At 35.2% G+C, this 18,436-nt stretch overlaps 1 protein-coding gene across 1 annotated transcript; it reads left to right on the forward strand.

The window, feature by feature from the left end:
• Positions 1–6,746: 6,746 nt before the first annotated feature.
• LOC104587551 (replication factor C subunit 3) lies at positions 6,747–17,895 on the forward strand. Its single transcript, XM_010245208.3, has 9 exons — positions 6,747–7,189; positions 8,488–8,567; positions 8,661–8,820; positions 12,333–12,414; positions 15,498–15,627; positions 15,739–15,802; positions 15,899–15,967; positions 17,297–17,413; positions 17,532–17,895. Exons 1-8 carry the CDS (start codon positions 6,798–6,800, stop codon positions 17,394–17,396), a joined length of 1,077 nt encoding a protein of 358 aa, XP_010243510.1. The 5' UTR covers positions 6,747–6,797; the 3' UTR covers positions 17,397–17,413; positions 17,532–17,895.
• The last annotated feature ends 541 nt before the right edge of the window (positions 17,896–18,436 follow it).

Raw genomic sequence — 18,436 nt, forward strand, 5'->3', positions numbered from 1 at the left:
TTATTTGAAAATTGATGTATACACATTCATATTTTAGTTTTTTTTTGTTTTCTTACATTTTATTTATTCCGTCATTTTTCAACAGTTATTAATTGTAATTATTTACAATTAAATGATTTTAAATATGGATTTTTACATTTAAATAACTTATTTACAATCATTTAAAACTTATAATTATTGTTACTAATATATTTTTAGGATATATTTAAATTTCCTAATATATTTATACATATCTTAACTTTTCGTCCATATTTATGCGCATCCAAAGTGTATCCCGATACGTCTTTTAAAATTGTCTTTCCAATACACCTTGCATTTTTGATAGTTTAAACCTTGGACCGAATCATCTCTTGTTCATAAAGAAGATTCTTTTAAAATCGTTGTGGAAATGGCATATTGTCAAGTTCATTTCCTTTGAATGGAGAGAGAAGAGGAGGACAAAGTAGCTCAGCCTCTATTATTGATGTAGGTGTTGCCTAGGCAGTCTAACCCAAGAGGGGTGAATTGGGTACTAAAAAGATTTCCCCAACTAATGTTGACCAAAACCGATAAATGCAAATTTGATGGAGTGAAAGGTTGTGTACATGTGTGCTAATCAATGCCAATGCAAATAACAAAACAATCAAATAAGTAAAGATGAACAAATAAAGCAAGTGATTGTAGAAAGTAAAGCATACAAGGGTTTTTATGAAGGTTTAGTTAAACCCTGGCTTATGTTCTCTCAAGCATTGTCCTAAAAATTCCACTAAAACCATATAAACTTTCAAGTGCTAGTGAAATCTTACAATTAGTAGGACTTCCAGGTGTCTATAAGTCATGACTCAATTGAACTTCTAGGTGTCAACTAAACTTGAATAGTTGGCTTATGCGTGCCAACTAAACCTCCAATGGTGTTCAATCTTGAACACACAAATACAACAGATATAGCAATGTAATGCATAAATATAAAGCAAATGCCTCTATAATAGGTTGATAAGAGAAAATACAAAGCAAGCTAGATCAGATGCAAGAGTATACATAGAACTATAGGCTCAAACACTTGAAGAGATTAAAAAAAAAATCTCAATGAGAAACAATTAAAGCCAAAGTCTACTTAGTTGTTCTCACTATAGAATTGGTTAAGCTCAAAAATATTTTATTCACCAAGAACTCTTACTCGCAAATGCTTTCTTTCAATTATCATATTTTTTGTTGATTAAGTTCTTGAGTTTTTCATTCCAAAACAACCGATTTGTAGTGGTAGATAGCATATAATCATTATAGATCCGTTAGGAATGGATTAATCCATACTGGGAAATGTTCTTTCCAACATGATAAAAGGCATACCATAAGAGATAATAGCTATTAATTATGCCTTTAAATGGTCAAATTTTTCTATGAGTAGTCAACTAAAACAAGTTAATAGTCAACTACCACTCATAGGGAAGTATCGTTTTTCTTTAGTAATTGACTACTTCTCCCTGATAGTTGACTACAAACTTATGTCTAGTCTTGACTCGATCCATGATTTTTTTGTAGTCAACTAATGAGTAGTGTCTAAGCAACATTGACCTTAGTTTTCATAGGTAATCAACTATTCATTATTCACAATTTTAGAAACTTAGAGATATTGGCTTCAATGATCCAAAAATCATTTTCTTAGGCTTCTAAACTTAGATTAAGTCATTTTTCAAGCCCAATAACACCAAAGAACCAGATCTACTACTGGCCATTGGTCTTTATGGTTAGGTCAACCAAGTTTGGTCAAGTTTTAAGCCCATAGAGTGCATCTCATGCAAGTGATTTACATTGAGTCTTAAAAGCATGACACACAATGTAGAATACTTGAACTTGATTCTCTTTTCCTTTCAGCTCTTGGTAGCAAACTTCTATGGAGTCACAAGTTGATTAACAACTACCCAAAGCATTTCATTTTAAGCTTGGTTCTTCATAGTAAATTTGTCAACCACTTCAGCTCAATTGGATTAATTTGACACAGTTGCACGCTTAGCATCATTTATTAATACTTTCAATGAATTTGTTATCATCAAAATGCATAGGGTTAATAGTAGGTACAACTATGTTTTCCCTATTATGTGATGCATAGGGACTAGAGAATGCGAATGGGATTGTCAAAGAAGTTGGGAGAGGTGGAGGGAATGGAGGGGTCAAGAAAGTAAGAACAGGGGAGGATAGGCATAGGCTTAGGGTTAGTTGGTTGGTGCTCAAAAACAGTAAATTAAAGGAAGAGGTTATGTCATATGTTTTCTGTTTGTAGCAAATCCAATTAGTTGTAGGAACTAAGGAATATTTATTTTTTCTTTTTCCCCCTTAAGCATTAGGTGCTTCCATTAGTTTGGTAAAATAAGTGGAAAACATTTATGGTGGACTTGATAAAACCGAACTGAGTTAAACCGAATAACCAATAGATTGCACCACATTACACTAAATCATGAGCAATGTTTGCATCTTGAAATTTCTTTCATTTCCCATGTTGTTTAACATCTTCCATGGTGATCAAATTGACACTAGATTTATTTATTAATTTCCTGCTACTCACTTCTTGATTTATTATAATTTTTAGGAACTTGGATAATGGATTGGTCATAGCTATTAATCTTGGCCATAATGGTATATGTTTGCTATTTGTGGTCTGAGTTAAAAAATCAAGTAAATATAGTTACTAATATATGATTATATGTATTATAATAGCAATGTTTAAACTGAAACACCAATATAAATTAAAATTATATGTATTATTTTAATCTAAAAGCTAAAAGATAATATAAGATTATATGTATTATAATTTGAAAATAAGTAAACAATTATATCAATAAATTAATTTATAGATGAGTTAAAACAAGGGAAAATTCCAAATTAGTACCTTGTACTTTGGTCCCCAAACTTTAAAATGTGACAATTCAGTACTTGAACTTTCAAAATGTGTCAATCCAGTACTTGTCATTAACCAATCCATTAACCAACCATTAAGTGACATTTTAAAAGACACAAATGCCCTTTCAGTGTCATTTAATTTTCTTTATCAACCATATAGATGCTGATAAAAAATGAACAGTTTCAAATCCTTGCCTCTTTTATTCAAAAAAGTTGGGGGTTATGTCTTAGTGGGCATTTTGGTGACCCCAACTTTCTTGAACAGAAGAGGCAAGGATTTGGGACAATTCATTTTTTGTCAACGTTTGGATGGTTGATAAAGATAATTAGATGACACTTGAAGGGTATTTTTGTCTTTTCAAATGACATTTAATGGCTGGTTAATGAGCTGGTTAATGGCAGGTGCTAGATTGGCATGTTTTGAAGTTCGGGTACTAAATTGTCACATTTTAAAGTTTGGAGACCAAAGTGGCACTAGACCCAAAGCACAAGGTCTAATCTGGAATTTTCCCTTACAACAACTAAATTTAAGTTCAATTGAGTTATGATATTAATATAAATAAGTTTAAAGTATTTGTTCTCTCCAAATTTAAATACTATTAATTCAATATTGAATATTTTAAATTATTGATTATAATAATTAACTTAAAAATATAATGATTAAGAAAATACTGAGTAGTATAAAGTATTGAATATATTAATTAATTTAAAACATATGAAAGTACAATGTATAAATACTTCACAATATTGAATATACTAATTAAATATTTTACTCATTAGATTAGAAAATTTATTTTGATAAAAACATATAATATCTTGAAAAGCACGAAACAACTAAGTAATGGTGGCTCAGTTAGATTCTTTGGTTGTTTGTAGAAAAAAACTAAGATCAAGTCCTATAGGCATAAGGGTTAGGGGGTTATGGCTTAAAGAACATGTCATGGTTATCCTTCAACATCAATATATTCTGACTTGCATTAAATTATATTTTCTTCCATTATTTTTTAGGGAAATGATGTAATGATTTATATTTCCTTTTATCCCTTTTGTCACCATATTAGATATCGGATTTTCTTTTGCATGGACGATGAACTCATTTTTAAATAGTGATTCTTTGAAGAAAAATTTTAACCAAACATAACCATATTTGCCGAAATTTGAAGAATAAAGAAACTGGTAGCAAGACTAAATAACAAATGCTATCCCCAATACCCGAAATAAATTATTTTTTGTGTTGTGGGCTTTCCTAATATTTTGATACAAGTCCATTTCTTATACTACAAAGAATGAGGCTGAAAGTAAAGAATGAGTCACTGCCTATGTGTAGGTGTGTGAGATGGATGTACCAAACTTTACCAAACAGTTAGAAACTGAATTACAGGCCCTAGGATGATAGTAAGAGACTGAACAATGATCAATGGAAGAAAGTACAATCCTGCACTCGGCTACTACATGACGTAGCCTCCATTGCAGGTTTCAGCAGCAATCCAATCCAATAGCACATTAACTAAAATTTGAGAATCCCTCTCTAAAATGACGACACTAAATAAATCCAATTCCGTGGAAAAATGAGCATCGACAAGGAAAGCATGTGTCTCGGCTTCAAGAGGAGAGGAGAGGAGATGAAACTGCAATACAAGAGGCTCCACTAATATTTACTTTTTAGTAGGCTCCATTAGGCCCCTTGTATAACACGACTATGATCAAAGGTGGCATGCTCAAACAGGCATCTATTAAGTTCCACATCAGCCATCTGTTCTCGATCCCGACTCCTGTGGGCCCACTCCCACTCGGGCTGTGACTGATGCACCCCTATCTGCAGAACTCCACCTCTCGAGCTACCCCCTGTCAGTTATCACGTCTTCGTAATTACATTCTGTCTTCTCCGTCACCGGCTGCCGTCTTGGCTTTCCCAACGACACAAAAACCGTGAAAATACCTTCCTGTTGAAATAAGTTGCAGCTTCCCGGTTTTGCACCCTCAGCCTCTTGAAACAAACTCTTTCTGCAAAACCCACTCTGATTGGCATGCTCGTTGGGATCGTTCACATGTCTGAGTGAGGCTTCTCCTGCCATCGTAATTCCAAGTTTGAATGAGCCCTACATCTATCTGCTCCTAAGCAAATCCCTTGCTCACCTAACATCTTCCCTTCCACCTACGGGCTTTCTTGTCAGGTGAAGCTCTAAGTGAAGCTCCATAACCTGCCGGGACTCTTTGGTTACTTGAGTCTTGTTCAGCCAATCTATTCGTCAAACAAGGATCAAAGTATCGGTATCAGGTATCGAATCGGATAGTTTAGATACGGATATGGATACACTTTGAAAATACATGAATACAGACGAAAGATATAAAACCGCATAGATGCACTACGAAAATGATACAAATTTTGTACATAAAGAAATATATTACTAATATAACAAGATACATAAACATCTTACAATTCTATTGATAATCCAACAATCAAGAGTCCAAGACTCATATTATATAGATTTTACAAAGTAAAACATGTACAAAACCATTATTATGTTAAATTCTATAAAGTTCAAGACACAAAACATATGCAATTATTATATTTTAATTATTATAACAATTATTTTATACTTTTACTTTTCAACATTAACAAAAAAGTCAATTAAATATTAAATTTTGAAATGTTTGATAATATCAAAATTACTATCATATCAAATTTATAATTTTTCTAAGATACATGTATTATTATCATATTTTTACTTTTAAACTTAACTAAAAGTATATCAAAATTATTAAAATTTTTAAGATACATATCATATGAAATTCATAATTTTTAATTATTAAAGTAACGATTCCTTTATTAACATTTTTATTTCCTATAGTTTCTTTCTGAAATAACAAATCATTTTTTATATAAATTTAAATTAATGGATTTGATGAACTCAATTTAATATTATATTCTTGAATAGTTTGTAATTTTTTTATTTTTGTAAAGAATAAATATATTATTTATAGTCTAAATTAAAATATCAATGAATAATTTATAAATAAATATATAGAATTTAAAGATACATATAATGTACAAATTTATGAAATTTAAGTACTAAAATAATTATCTATTATTAATATTTTTATTTGCATAAATTTAGTGAAAGTAAAAAACAATTTTTGATATAAATGTAAATTTGATAGATTGTTTACTTCATTAATGTTTATAAAGTAGTAATTTTTAATATTATTTATTTATGTTAAGTTAGAATTATTGAACAAACATATAGTTTATAGTATTTTGTATTTGTTTGGGTTCATGTTAATGATAGAATTAATAAAATGTATTTTATTTCAATTAATATCACAAATTGAATGTTGGTCCGTATCAGCATGTATCAACAATACGGTGCGATACACACAGATATGGTATCGATATGCATAATTGGACGTGTATCGTACTATTGTATCCCTTTTTACTGATATCGATACGATATGCCCGTACCGATACGATACACCTGTACCGATACAATATGCCCGTATCGAACATATTGTGTCGATATTTTAATCCTTGACGCCAGCTCCTCCATTACCTGCATGCCAGAAATATTCATGCAGATTTGCTCCTCATGGCTTATAATCCCGCACCATACCAGAATCTTGGTAATCTCTCGTACCGGAAGCCCAGGGGTCAAGTCGGACTTAGTTAGAGAATTAACCCAGGGGTCAGTCGGGTTTCTCTAAGCGGACTGTCTGGTTGGGTTAATTCTGAAACGTGTAAACCGGACAGATCGACCGGACGAACCATCTTTTGTAGTCCGTAGACCGTCACCGTAGTTCATACCGTGTGGCGTATGCCGCTACCGTGCTACGGTACGGGCTTTGCCTTCTTCCCCGCCTAAAAAGCATTTTGGCGCCACAAAACAGTGTTAACGCGCTCTCAGGCGGAGAGAGGAACTGCGGAGATGGCAGAGACCGCCTCGCCGATGGAAATCGACGGTGCCGATAACCGGGCGAAGTCCAACAAGGGAAAAAACGTCATCGCCGTCCCGACGGACGGCAAGGCGACGCCTTGGGTCGAGAAGTACCGGCCGCAATCCCTAGCCGATGTGGCAGCTCACAGAGACATCGTCGACACGATTGATAGGCTTACAAACGAGAACAAACTGCCACATCTCCTCCTCTACGGGCCTCCCGGAACCGGCAAGACTTCGACCATTCTTGCTGTCGCTCGCAAGCTCTATGGAACTCAGTTCCATAACATGATCTTAGAGTTGAACGCGTCCGATGATAGGGGCATTGATGTCGTGCGGCAGCAGATTCAAGACTTCGCAAGCACCCAAAGTTTCTCCTTTGGGTAAATTTCTGTAGCCTCCATTTCTGTATCTAGTTGATGCTTAAATAAAATCTACTTGTATCGTAGTTGTTTTGCATTTTTAGTTTGTTTTAATTAAACAAGACAAGAATTATGGTACTCGCATTGATGTGTGTGATGTTGTTACAGAGCTTGTAGTTTGTTGTTGCATTTGCCCTAATTGACAAGCTTCACTCGCTTGTAGTTATTTATACAACACTTGAGTATTGGCAGTAATTGGGTGTTTCTTCTTCTCTCTGTCACACTCTCAACTTTAACAATGTTTGACCCCCATTTGTGCGTTTAGGAGACCTAGATATCAAAATATCATTAGCATCAACTTAAAGCACGAACTAGTTTTTGCTTTGGTAATGGTTCGTTCAGTGGTTAGTGGTCAATAGTTAGAATAGAGCAGAATAGAAAGCAACTGAGTCTCATGAAAGATGTTCTTTCCTTTAAGTAATTTATTTGTCTACAATTCTTTAGAATCTCTAAAGCCACTGTACACATATGAGGCTCTTTGATGGGCTTTTAGGTTTTGAACTCCTCCTAGAGTCTTTGTGGATCCTTTTGGTTCGGACTTCAAGTAATGGCTTGCCTTCACCCCCCGTACTCACAAGAATGTCTAATCTGGGTAGTGTTCCCACCTTAATCTGAACTTTCATGCTATGGAGCAGAAGTGCATATAAATTGTGGTTTGAAATTGGGCTCATTTATTATATGCAACAGAGCTAATTGTCAACCATACAATGACTATATTTTAGAGATGTCATATGTACTTTAGCCTCTCTTTGGCTGTTCCCATGTAGGACAGACACCTTGTCTACTATATAGAACTCTAGATCCTAACTTGTTTATTGCCTACACATCATCCTCATCCAAGGCTCTCTCAACCCAATGATAGTCACAGCTATCTAGGGTCTTGGGAGGGGTAGGCTGGGTATGGGCCTAATGTTTGGCATATTTTTGGGTACTAATTGCTATTATTAGTTTCCATTTAAGAAAACATCTGCACATAAATGATGTAAAAATAATTAACAAAACAATACTTTAAAGTTTCTCAAGCAGTCCAAACTCCGAACAGATATTCAATCCATCACTGAATGCCTCTCCCTACCCTGATTCTTGAATGTTTTCACTCTCCCTTGATTTAGATTCAGATACTCATAGGTTAAGCTGATCTTAGTTTGACAAAGATGAAGCATTGTCTAGTTTGACAAAGATGAAAGCTAGTTATCTTTGTTCTTTGTAAGATATTATTTGATGCATCCATTGACTTAACCATTCTTTGTTGTTCTTAGTGCAAAATCATCTGTGAAATTGGTCCTATTGGATGAGGCTGATGCCATGACAAAAGACGCACAATTTGCCTTGCGCAGAGGTTTGCTTTTTCATCTACTTATTTTTACTAACTCTTACTGGAAGCCTTTTATTTATGCTAAACATAATTGTTTCTATGCTCTGTGATATGCAGTGATTGAGAAATACACAAAGAATACCAGATTTACACTTATCTGTAATCATGTCAACAAAATTATTCCGGCATTGCAGTCAAGATGTACTCGATTTCGCTTCGCCCCTCTTGATGCTTCTCATGTCATGGATCGTCTTAAATATGTGATAGAGGCTGAAGGGTAGGATACTTTAACTTGTTATGGTTTATTGGAACTCTAATAACAATGTGAAGATGATAAAATATCTTTTGGAAATTTGTGGATTGTCTTTTAAATGTGTTTATATACACTCTTAAAAATTCTGCTTTATAAATTAATATGTTTTTATAGCATTAGGTATACAGAAATGTGAATTTTATGAGAATTTGAAAGATTGTAGGTAATCCAAAGAGCTCAAGAAATAATCACATGTTTATTATCTCTTATTGGAAAGAATTACAACACCATATTAGTATACTACTAAACCTATCTTTTCAAGAATTTTTTTCAGAAAAGGACAGAAACATTGAGAACTTAATAGAGTTGATCCATGTAAGGGTGGCACAATGGCTGAAATCATTGGACTTATTCACCGATTTTACCTTGGATGACCTATTAGGAAATTGGAAAGAGACAGCAAGTTCTGCCCAGATTAAGAGGGTCCCAAGTCTTTCTTGGATATCACCCCTCTCTGGCTTCATAAAACTGAATTTCGATGGAAGTATCAGTATCATAGGGAATCCAGGGTTGTTAGGTATTGGGGGAGTTTTCAGGAATGACGAAGGGAATGTTTTAGCCATTTACTCAGGCCCAATTGGAGAGGGTACTCTCTCAGGGTTGAGATATTTGCAGCCTTGGAAGGAATCCAAAGAGCAAGAGAATTGACCATTAGGAGGCTGGTAATTGAAGGTGATTCAGAGGTGGTGGTAAGATGGTTATAAGAAGACAAAACTGGAATGTGAAACTGTAGCAATGAAAGGAAAAAATTCAAATAGCTGGCTAAGGCATTGAGATAAAATGCAGCTGGGTGAAGAGAACTGCTAACTCATTTGCTGATGGACTAACTAAGCAAAGGGTGAACAGGGATTCTTTGTTTTGGGCTCATTTCTAATCTTGTTTTTTTTTTTTTTGTTTTGTTTGCAGGGGAGTTAAGACAGTTTACCTCCCTCTGCTTCTATGTATTTTCCCTAATTTTTAATGAAGTTACATGTTATTGATAAAAAAAAGAGAACCTATCTTTTCTTCTTTTTTATTGATAGATAGTAGAAGTTTGAATTAAATATTAACAGAAATTTACATAGATTACAAGTGCCCTTTGGAGAGGTCAGGTTATCCTATCCCTACCAAAAAACCATTTCCATGATGAGTAAGGAACAACACAGTCTAAGAAACTCTAATGTAGTGCATGTGACGAAAAATCTTCTCTAGGTTGAAGCTCGGTCTGAAAGGAGCAGGACCCACAAAAGACTACAAATGGGTATACAAGAGAAGAAGAGAGACAATTTGTCTTCTGGAGCTGAGTCTAAAGGAACAATGATTGAGGAGCAACCACTGGATTCTCTTTTGGGGAAGGATGTTCAAGCCATTAAGGAGGGCGGTGAGGGTTCTGTTTTTGGTGCGAGTACCAAGGTGCAAAGTGATGAGTTTAAGGGTAATAATTTGGGCGGTGTGACTCTTCAAAAGTGGGTAGATAGAGAGGTGACGATTGGAAAAAGTTTGGGTCTCTGTTTTTTGGGTGGTGAAGAGTTTGCTAGGAGGGCTTTCGAGGGATTTGAAAGGATAAAAAGGGAAGAGAAGTTAAAGAAAAAAAGCTCTGTTGAAAGGAGGCGAAGCTTGGGACGAGGAAGTTTCAGATTAGGACTTCAGGAGGATGAGTTTGTGGATGAAGATTGAGCATTTGTACCAGATGTTTCAAGGTTTTTAGATTGAATCTAGTTTAGCATGATTTGTTGGCATGTAAGTTGTGTGTTTGTTCTTTAGGTGTTGTTTAAGGGGTTTTGTAGTTTGTTTGTTGGGTCATTTAGTTATTCTCTCCTTTCGGATGATATCTTATCATCTTCCTGCTGTAATTCTTTTTCCTTTTAATAAAATTTTCCTTTTATTCTTCAGAAAAAAGGAAGGAAAAAGAATGAGGAAAAGGAAAAAAATATTCTATAATGGCACAAAATCTTAGCAACCTTGCACCTGTAAATTTTCATTTTACAGGTGTTAGAGATTAGAAAGGTTAAAAAGAAATGCTAATTTACAAGGGAAAAAACAACTAAATTGCTGAGAACCTGTATTGTGTTATAAGAGGGGAAATGATCTGAAATATGGAATAGGTGATCCTGAGCTTCTTAACATTGATAAATTGGGAAAAAGACGATACTTTGATTTCCTATTTAGAAGCAGTCTGACGTTGTTGCTGAGCTTACTGTTAAATGCATTTATGTTTAATAAATATATTTCAGTTTTGTATTATATAATGGTTTTCTACAATCTAGCAACATCATGGACTATGAATAACAGAGGACGATGAACACATTTGTGCTTGTCCAAGAAATGTGCATGTGCTCTGCTACAAGCCTACAACATGCTATTACCATTTTCTTATAGAGATGGGGTTACTGGCAATACATTGAATAGGTTTCTTGCTTCCCCTGGAACAAGTTGATCTTGGACCATCAGACTAGGTGAGGTCATATTGGCATATCATCTTAAATATGTAGGTCTTTTTATCTATAGTACAATTATTGTCTCTTGAGGGCAATGGCTCTTCGGCCCCTGGACATAGCCTAATTGTTGCAACCCCTTCACTACCTTTATGCTTGAATAGCCAAAGCACATTTAAGATAAAATCAGTTAAGTGGTATGTTTTATCTGCCTGTGTTAGTTTAGTGATCACAATGGGCATATATTGGTAATGTACTTGGAAGTAGGGACCCATAGAAAATGGGAATCCCACTAGGGTAGAATTGCTAGCAATATTACAAGGCCTAATAATGGCAAGAAACCTAAATGTAAGGAAATTGGTTGTTGAAAGAGATTCTAAGGTGGTAGTTTGCTGGCTGAAATACAACAACCAAGGAGCATGACAACATTGGAATTACTTGAAAGATCAAGATCCTTAGCAACAGAATTGAAAGCAAAGTTTCAGTGGGCTTATAGATCAGCAACTCCTTGGTCAATGCCATGGCCAGACAAGAGGTAAATAGGGGGCAACTATATTGGGGCACTTTGTAATAGGGTACTTTATTTGTAAGGCAATAGGGAGGTGGTATCTACCTCACTAGAAGGATTCTTGGCATTCTTTGTACTATGTGTAACTAACTCATTCTTTTTACCATTTAATAAAGTTCATGTTAACCATCAAAAGATACATCTAGGTACATATTCAGTATGTCTTACTCCTTTTCCCTGATCTCTTTCTCTTACTCCTAATAGATTCGTTTTTGATTATCAAAAAGGATTATTGAACAAACCTATTATGCTGTTAGACTAAGATTGTGTACCAGTGTTTTATTACTGGGTGGTTGGTCAAGGGTTTATTTTATTTTTATATTTATCAATATCTATATGTATACATTTTTTTTTCCTTCTGTCAAAAAAGGAAAATTATATGTATACACTATTTTTATATTTATCAATATCTATATGCATATATTGATTGCTTAAATCTAGCTATAAATTCTTTGTCTTTATTAACTCATGCCATGTAACATTCCTTGAACCAGGCTTGATGTATCTGAGGGCGGCTTAGCAGCACTAGTACGGCTAAGCAGTGGTGACATGCGAAAAGCTTTGAACATTTTACAGGTTCTAATTCTCTTATCTGAATAGCTGACATAGATCAAATATGATAACCTATCATAGTTCCTACTATGATGCTTCTAGGTAGAAAGATCCTTCTGAAATCGGGATTTTGGCTATTAAGTTCAAAAAGGCAGTTCATGAAATTGGGATATAGGATACTGGACTATCAGAGTAAAGAAAACAATCTAGGGCCTTGCTTATTGAAAAAAAAAACAAAGAAGAAAAGAAAAGAACTAGGGACAAAGGGTGGAGGTTGTGTGGAATCTGTGAATCATCTATTTCTCAACTGCAGTGTTGCAAGCTACATTTGCAGTAAGATGTTGGCCATTTTTGTGGCAAGAGTGCAAACCAGTTTCTGTGGTGGACTTCTTGAAGGGGTAGAGGGTGGATGGTTTAAGCAAGAAAGGCAAGATGGCATGAACATAATGCCTGCTAATGTGTTCTGGGGTATTTGGCAGGAAAGAAATAGGAGGATTTTCCAAGATAAGCACAGTGAAGCAGACACATTGGTACAGAAAATTATAGGAAAAACGTATTCATGGGTTAGCTGTTCACAAATATTTCAAAGGATGCAGTTATAACTCATTTTTGTATTTGATTTTCTCTTTGTAAACAATCAGGGATATGTGTTGTTATAGAAAATAGGGAGATGTTTTTTTGTAAATTGCCTTTGTATAGCCACTTGTTATACAGGGGCTTCATATTTTGAATGAAATTCTATACTTTGCCTTTACTCAAAAAAAAAAAAAAACTAGGGCGTTGGTGAGTGGTAGAAACTAACATTAGCCCATAGAAGTCTGCATGATGGAATGTAATAGTCATCCTAAAAAATCTTTGCCTATTTAATCATATTTCTGTATCCATATGTGGTTCCTTTTTCCTTGCATGGTAAAATCCTTTATCCCAGAGTGAAGGTCGACAAGGGACAGATTTCTATTCATTTAGATTCTACAGAATTTGGAAGTAGCACCAACACACTGACCTTTTATGGCATTCAACCACCATGGTTCCATGCCTTTGGGTATATTGTTCTCTTCATTGGCATGTACCTGCTGCTTTTCATCGTATAGGCCTGGTCAAGAACCTCTGGTTATGCATTTTAAGTGTCTATAGATCATATGAGGTTGATATTTAGTGTGCTTTCACTAATAGGTAAGATAAATTATTCATTGGCCCATAGTTTTAGAGATCTACATTTTATGAAATGTCAGATGTGGACCACCCTTTTCTATGCATCAAATATGTTTCCTTTCTTTACTTGGAATGTTTATGTATGAATATGCATTTGGAAGCTTATGCAGGAAATGTGGACAGAGACTAATTATTTTTTGAAACATTTGACATGGATACTGATAGGAGAGTCCTACCCAATATGCTGATGCCATGCTTCTAGTTTTTAAGCTACTAAATTTTGATAGTACCAACTTTCACTTGTAGGACACATAAAAAATAAACTAATGTAATATCTGGTGTTTGTATTGGCATTGGTATTCTATCATGTCAACATGGGCACATCAAGCTGTGAACGGGGAAGGTAAGGCAACCAAGGAGATCTAACTGAAAGATGGTAGATGGCTTTGTGAAGGTGAGGAAGGAGGGAGAAAAGTTGCAGGGAAGGCTCTAATGGAGGCTAAGAGCACAATCTGGCAGAGCTTACACACAAGAGTGATAAGCCGTAGGTGAGGAGGGCTTCAAGCCTCCTTTATTTATAGATGAAATCATGTAAGAAGAAAGGAAGCTTTCCCTAAAGTAGGAAAGTTTGTTATTCGGTTAGATTTGGATCAAGAGCGGTTGTAAATTGGGTTTTGCCACGTGTCAATACAGAGATCCTTAGTCCTGGGGTCTGGGTTCCCGACATTCTCCTCCGGATCTGCATGGGAGCACGAGTGTAGCTACAACCCTACTTTTAGAAGGCTCTTGTGACTTGGACAGTTTTTGAGAGAGTCCACATACCAATTGTCATTGCAGACTTGCTGTGGGCAGATTGAACTGTTGTGATGCAACACCTATGTAGGGTGTCATCACAGCGTAGAGAACTGCTGCGATGATGTACCAAATCGCAGGACAATAACGAGGTTCTTAAAACAACACTGGTTGTGCTCTGTGCTGTAATGGTAATTTAGTATTTTACATCACAATTGTGAAGTGTTCATTTTGGCTTGAGATTTGCTATTTGTGGGATTGCTCTGTAGAGGTTTCCAGACTATGCTATAATATAGGTGCTGTGGCTGTATTTGAAATCCTTCCAGTGCAGTTCTTCTTGTGCACTGGGGGGGGGGGGGTTAGGCTTGTGGTGCAATGTGAGTGCACCGTGGTCACCTATTTGAGTGTCCTCTAGCACAGTTTCTATAGTGCCCGAATCTGTGACACAAGCATGTCCTGGCTTCTAGCTATTATGGTTTGTCATGTATATACTAATAAGGACCCTCTAAGAGTATGGGTGGCATTCACTCCATGTCAGTGTTGTAGCATTTAGTAGAGACTTATGTGGTGTTTGGCACTGTGGTAGTTTTCTCAGGAACCATTTGTACTTTTATTCCACATTAGTGCCATGTAGACATTTCAACCTTACCTAATGTTATTTTTTTTGTTTGGTTGGGTTGTTTTAAACAAAATGGTTGTACTTGTGTCTTGGGTTTGATGAAAGTAACCTCAATCTCAAGTGAAGATGTCTTTTTTTGTGTTTCTTGCTCCAAGGGAACATTTTCAGCTTCATATCCTATGTGGTGCCTAATGGCACCTAACTAGAATAAGCAACAAGTAACAAAGCGTCAATCTAGTACAACTGCTTTCCCGAGAAGACTACCACGGTACCAACACAACCCTAAACAAGTGAAAGGAAAAAAAGAGCATTGGTTTTGTTTTTATGAGCTACTCTAAAATATTTAATGTCATGGTTCATTATAAAAATGCTGAGATGGAGTTTTTTTGTTAAATTATTGCCTTCAATGTTCTAGTGAAACTTTTTGCTAGGTGCAGATTATTAACTTTGGATGTTAGATACTGTTTTCTTGTTCTGTTAATTCTTTTTATCACGTGAATGAAATTTAGGATTATGTTGTTGATCCTGTTGTCAATGTGCACAGTCGACGCATATGGCTTCTCAGCATATAACTGAAGAGGCTGTCTACCTATGTACCGGAAATCCAATGCCCAAAGACATCGAGCAGATATCTTTTTGGCTTCTCAATGAATCATTTGCAACTAGTTACAGATGTATCCAGAAACTTAGGTTATCTTAAAGTGTGATTCTTTGATTGGTTTCTTTCTTTTGTGTCTATACAAGAAACTGTAGCTTTTTTATATTGTCTACTTAGCTATGCAAAGGTATCTCTGAGATGAAGATGAAGAAAGGATTAGCATTGGTAGACATTGTGAGAGAGGTTACCATGTAAGTTAAATGCATAGTTCTTTCCATTCACTGATTTTCTTTGTCATTGTGAACCTTTGCATTTCCTGGTTATCATTGTATGATTGTTTTTAACAGGTTCATCTTTAAGATCAAAATGCCATCCGATGTTCGTGTGCAGTTGATTAATGATTTGGCTGACATAGAGTATGTATTTGTGTTACTCCTTGTTCTATATAGTCTGCATTTGGTTGCACCTTTAATGAAGGAAACCAATTGATTTCCTTGAAAAATGACATTCAATGATAAGTTGTTGGAGTCTTCTTCATTCAAAGAAAGAGAGAGAGGGAAAAAAATAAAGGATAAAGATAAGGAATGATAAGTTATTGGAGTCTTCTTACTGCCTTTTTCCAGGCTCCTTCATGTTCTTATCTGTAGATTGTTTTGTTTATTTTGCTGCTGCCGTTCTGATTATTTCTGGAACATGTGTAAATGAAATATTGGAATGACAAATGGCATCTTCCATTCATCAAAAAAAAATTGTCATTCAATGGGAAAATGAATCATATTCCTAATTTTCCTGGTGTTTTGCTTAACTTGGAAGCAAATCTGCATGGCTTAGAAATATGGGAATGTTGCAAGATATGTATAGAGGTCTCTGTTGGAAAATGACTAGTAAAAAATTAGAAGGATAATTATTTCACTTTTTTTGGAAGACATTTTTTCAACGGCCTATTTTTTTTCTTACAAAAAAAAAGAAAAAACACTATACAACAACAATTTCTGGAATCATTATTTTTACATGCAACCAAATGGAGCTATAATACTAGAAAAACGTTCATTTTCCCATTTGGTTCAATTTTACAAGAAATGCAAACATTAGTGGTAACATAATATACCTAGTGCATGTATGCAATGTTTAGAGTTTATATTCATGCATACAGATGCATTGATAAGTTTTCTTTCTCTTTATTTCATTCATCTTGTTAGGTCTTCAGTATGATAGATAGTGCTACTGATTATTCTGAGTGTTACACCATGTGATGGAAGAGATTGACCTGTTTCATTCTAAAGGTGTTAACTATGACAATCTTGGGTTCATGCTAAAGCTCAATGGGTTGGCAATCTGCACCATAACAACATTGGTGCAACTTTATAAATAACTGTTTTGTTTTGACTATATTCAAGATTATTGGGTGGCAGAGAGTGGATGAAACCATATTTACGGTCAACAATAAAGTCAATGAACAGCTTCCACCAATGAACATAATTAAGATTCTCAGCAACATAACCATAAAATCAAGTTATGTGTGCCTATCCTGGTCATCCCCTCCATTTGGGGAGTTGTAGTAGGTTCTGTTAAAGCCTCATAGGTTGGGATGGCGATAGAGGTTTGGGTTCTTATGACTTCTTATGGACCAAAATGTTAAAGACTGTTTCAGCCCCCCACCCCCATGCACTTTTGACAAATGATTTTGCCACCAACATTTGAGGATTGAAGTGTATTGTATCATCTGGCTGGTTTTTGATGTGCAGGTATAGGTTGAGTTTTGGGTGCAATGATAAATTGCAACTTGGATCACTAATAGCCTCTTTTACCAGGGCTCGATCTGCTCTGGTTGCTGCTGCAAAGTAGCCATGTCTTTGATTCAGGTGCATTGATGTCCTTGCCATGCTTTTACCTGTGCTTTTCTTATGCTTACTTCCTCGCCCTGACTACAAACTAGCAGATGGGTCTGATTGTGCCTTTTTCATATGATTTAAACTCTAGGCCTGTCGGATGGTGCTGTCAAGGTTACTGAAACATGAAGTCTAGGATGTAAAGATTGTAATGCAAACCTTTCTTTGAATGGATTGGGTGATCAACTACTATGTTACAATGCATTTCTTCTCTCTTGATGAGTGTTGAGCCACCTACTGAGTTGCATCTTGCCCCATCCAAATAGCACGGTTGTTGTTTTCTTCTGTTTCTATTATTTAACAAAAGCACTTCCATGTAAGACTTTCTCATGCAGACGTGGTAATATCATGAGGATGTAGGATGGGGACTCTCTTGAAAATGGGTGGTTTTGTACGTCTTTCCACCCCAAATATTATGAATGATTTTATAAAATCTTCTCCACCTTTATTTTAAAGTTATAATTCTACAGTTCTACACTTGTACCCGTGAAAATCAGATGCAGTGGAGTTGAATCTGTTATGACTTGGAGTAGAATGTGGAGTTTGATGTCTGCTCTCATTGGCTTCAACAGTTTTAACTGTACCCTTGGGAAAAACCCAGAGATTTGGCTCCACATTGATTCGACACTGATAACATATTCTACTGTATAACTGTATATGCATTATGATATAATCACTTGAACGACTTTAATACATTAACATTTTTAACAAGTCTTTAATGGTACATCTTATCACATAAAAGTACATTATGTAACTTGAAACAATGAAAAATAAATAGACCATATGGTGTTTTTTTTTTAAAGTGTTGGTTGAAATTTTAATTTAGCATATAAATTCACCTTAGTTGGACCCTAAATATTATAAATTCACCTTATTGGTTCTGATATCTTAATACCTTTCTTACCAAAAAATTATCTTAATACCTATTCTAAGTTGTGGGCTCCTAGACTCTGTACAGCAACCCTCTACGACTCTGAATAGAAAAAGCAATATAAG

The sequence above is a fragment of the Nelumbo nucifera genome, chromosome 5 (genome assembly GCF_055504915.1).
Source record: "Nelumbo nucifera cultivar China Antique chromosome 5, China Antique-T2T, whole genome shotgun sequence".
NCBI classification, from domain to species: Eukaryota; Viridiplantae; Streptophyta; class Magnoliopsida; order Proteales; family Nelumbonaceae; genus Nelumbo; species Nelumbo nucifera.

Bases quoted from the DNA above. Each gene is read 5' to 3' on its own strand.
- LOC104587551 (XM_010245208.3), top strand. From the start codon at position 6,798: ATGGCAGAGACCGCCTCGCCGATGGAAATCGACGGTGCCGATAACCGG. The intron at 8,568-8,660 runs GTTTGCTTTTTC...TGTGATATGCAG, and splicing joins ACAATTTGCCTTGCGCAGAG to TGATTGAGAAATACACAAAG. The intron at 15,803-15,898 runs GTAAGTTAAATG...TGTTTTTAACAG, and splicing joins ATTGTGAGAGAGGTTACCAT to GTTCATCTTTAAGATCAAAA.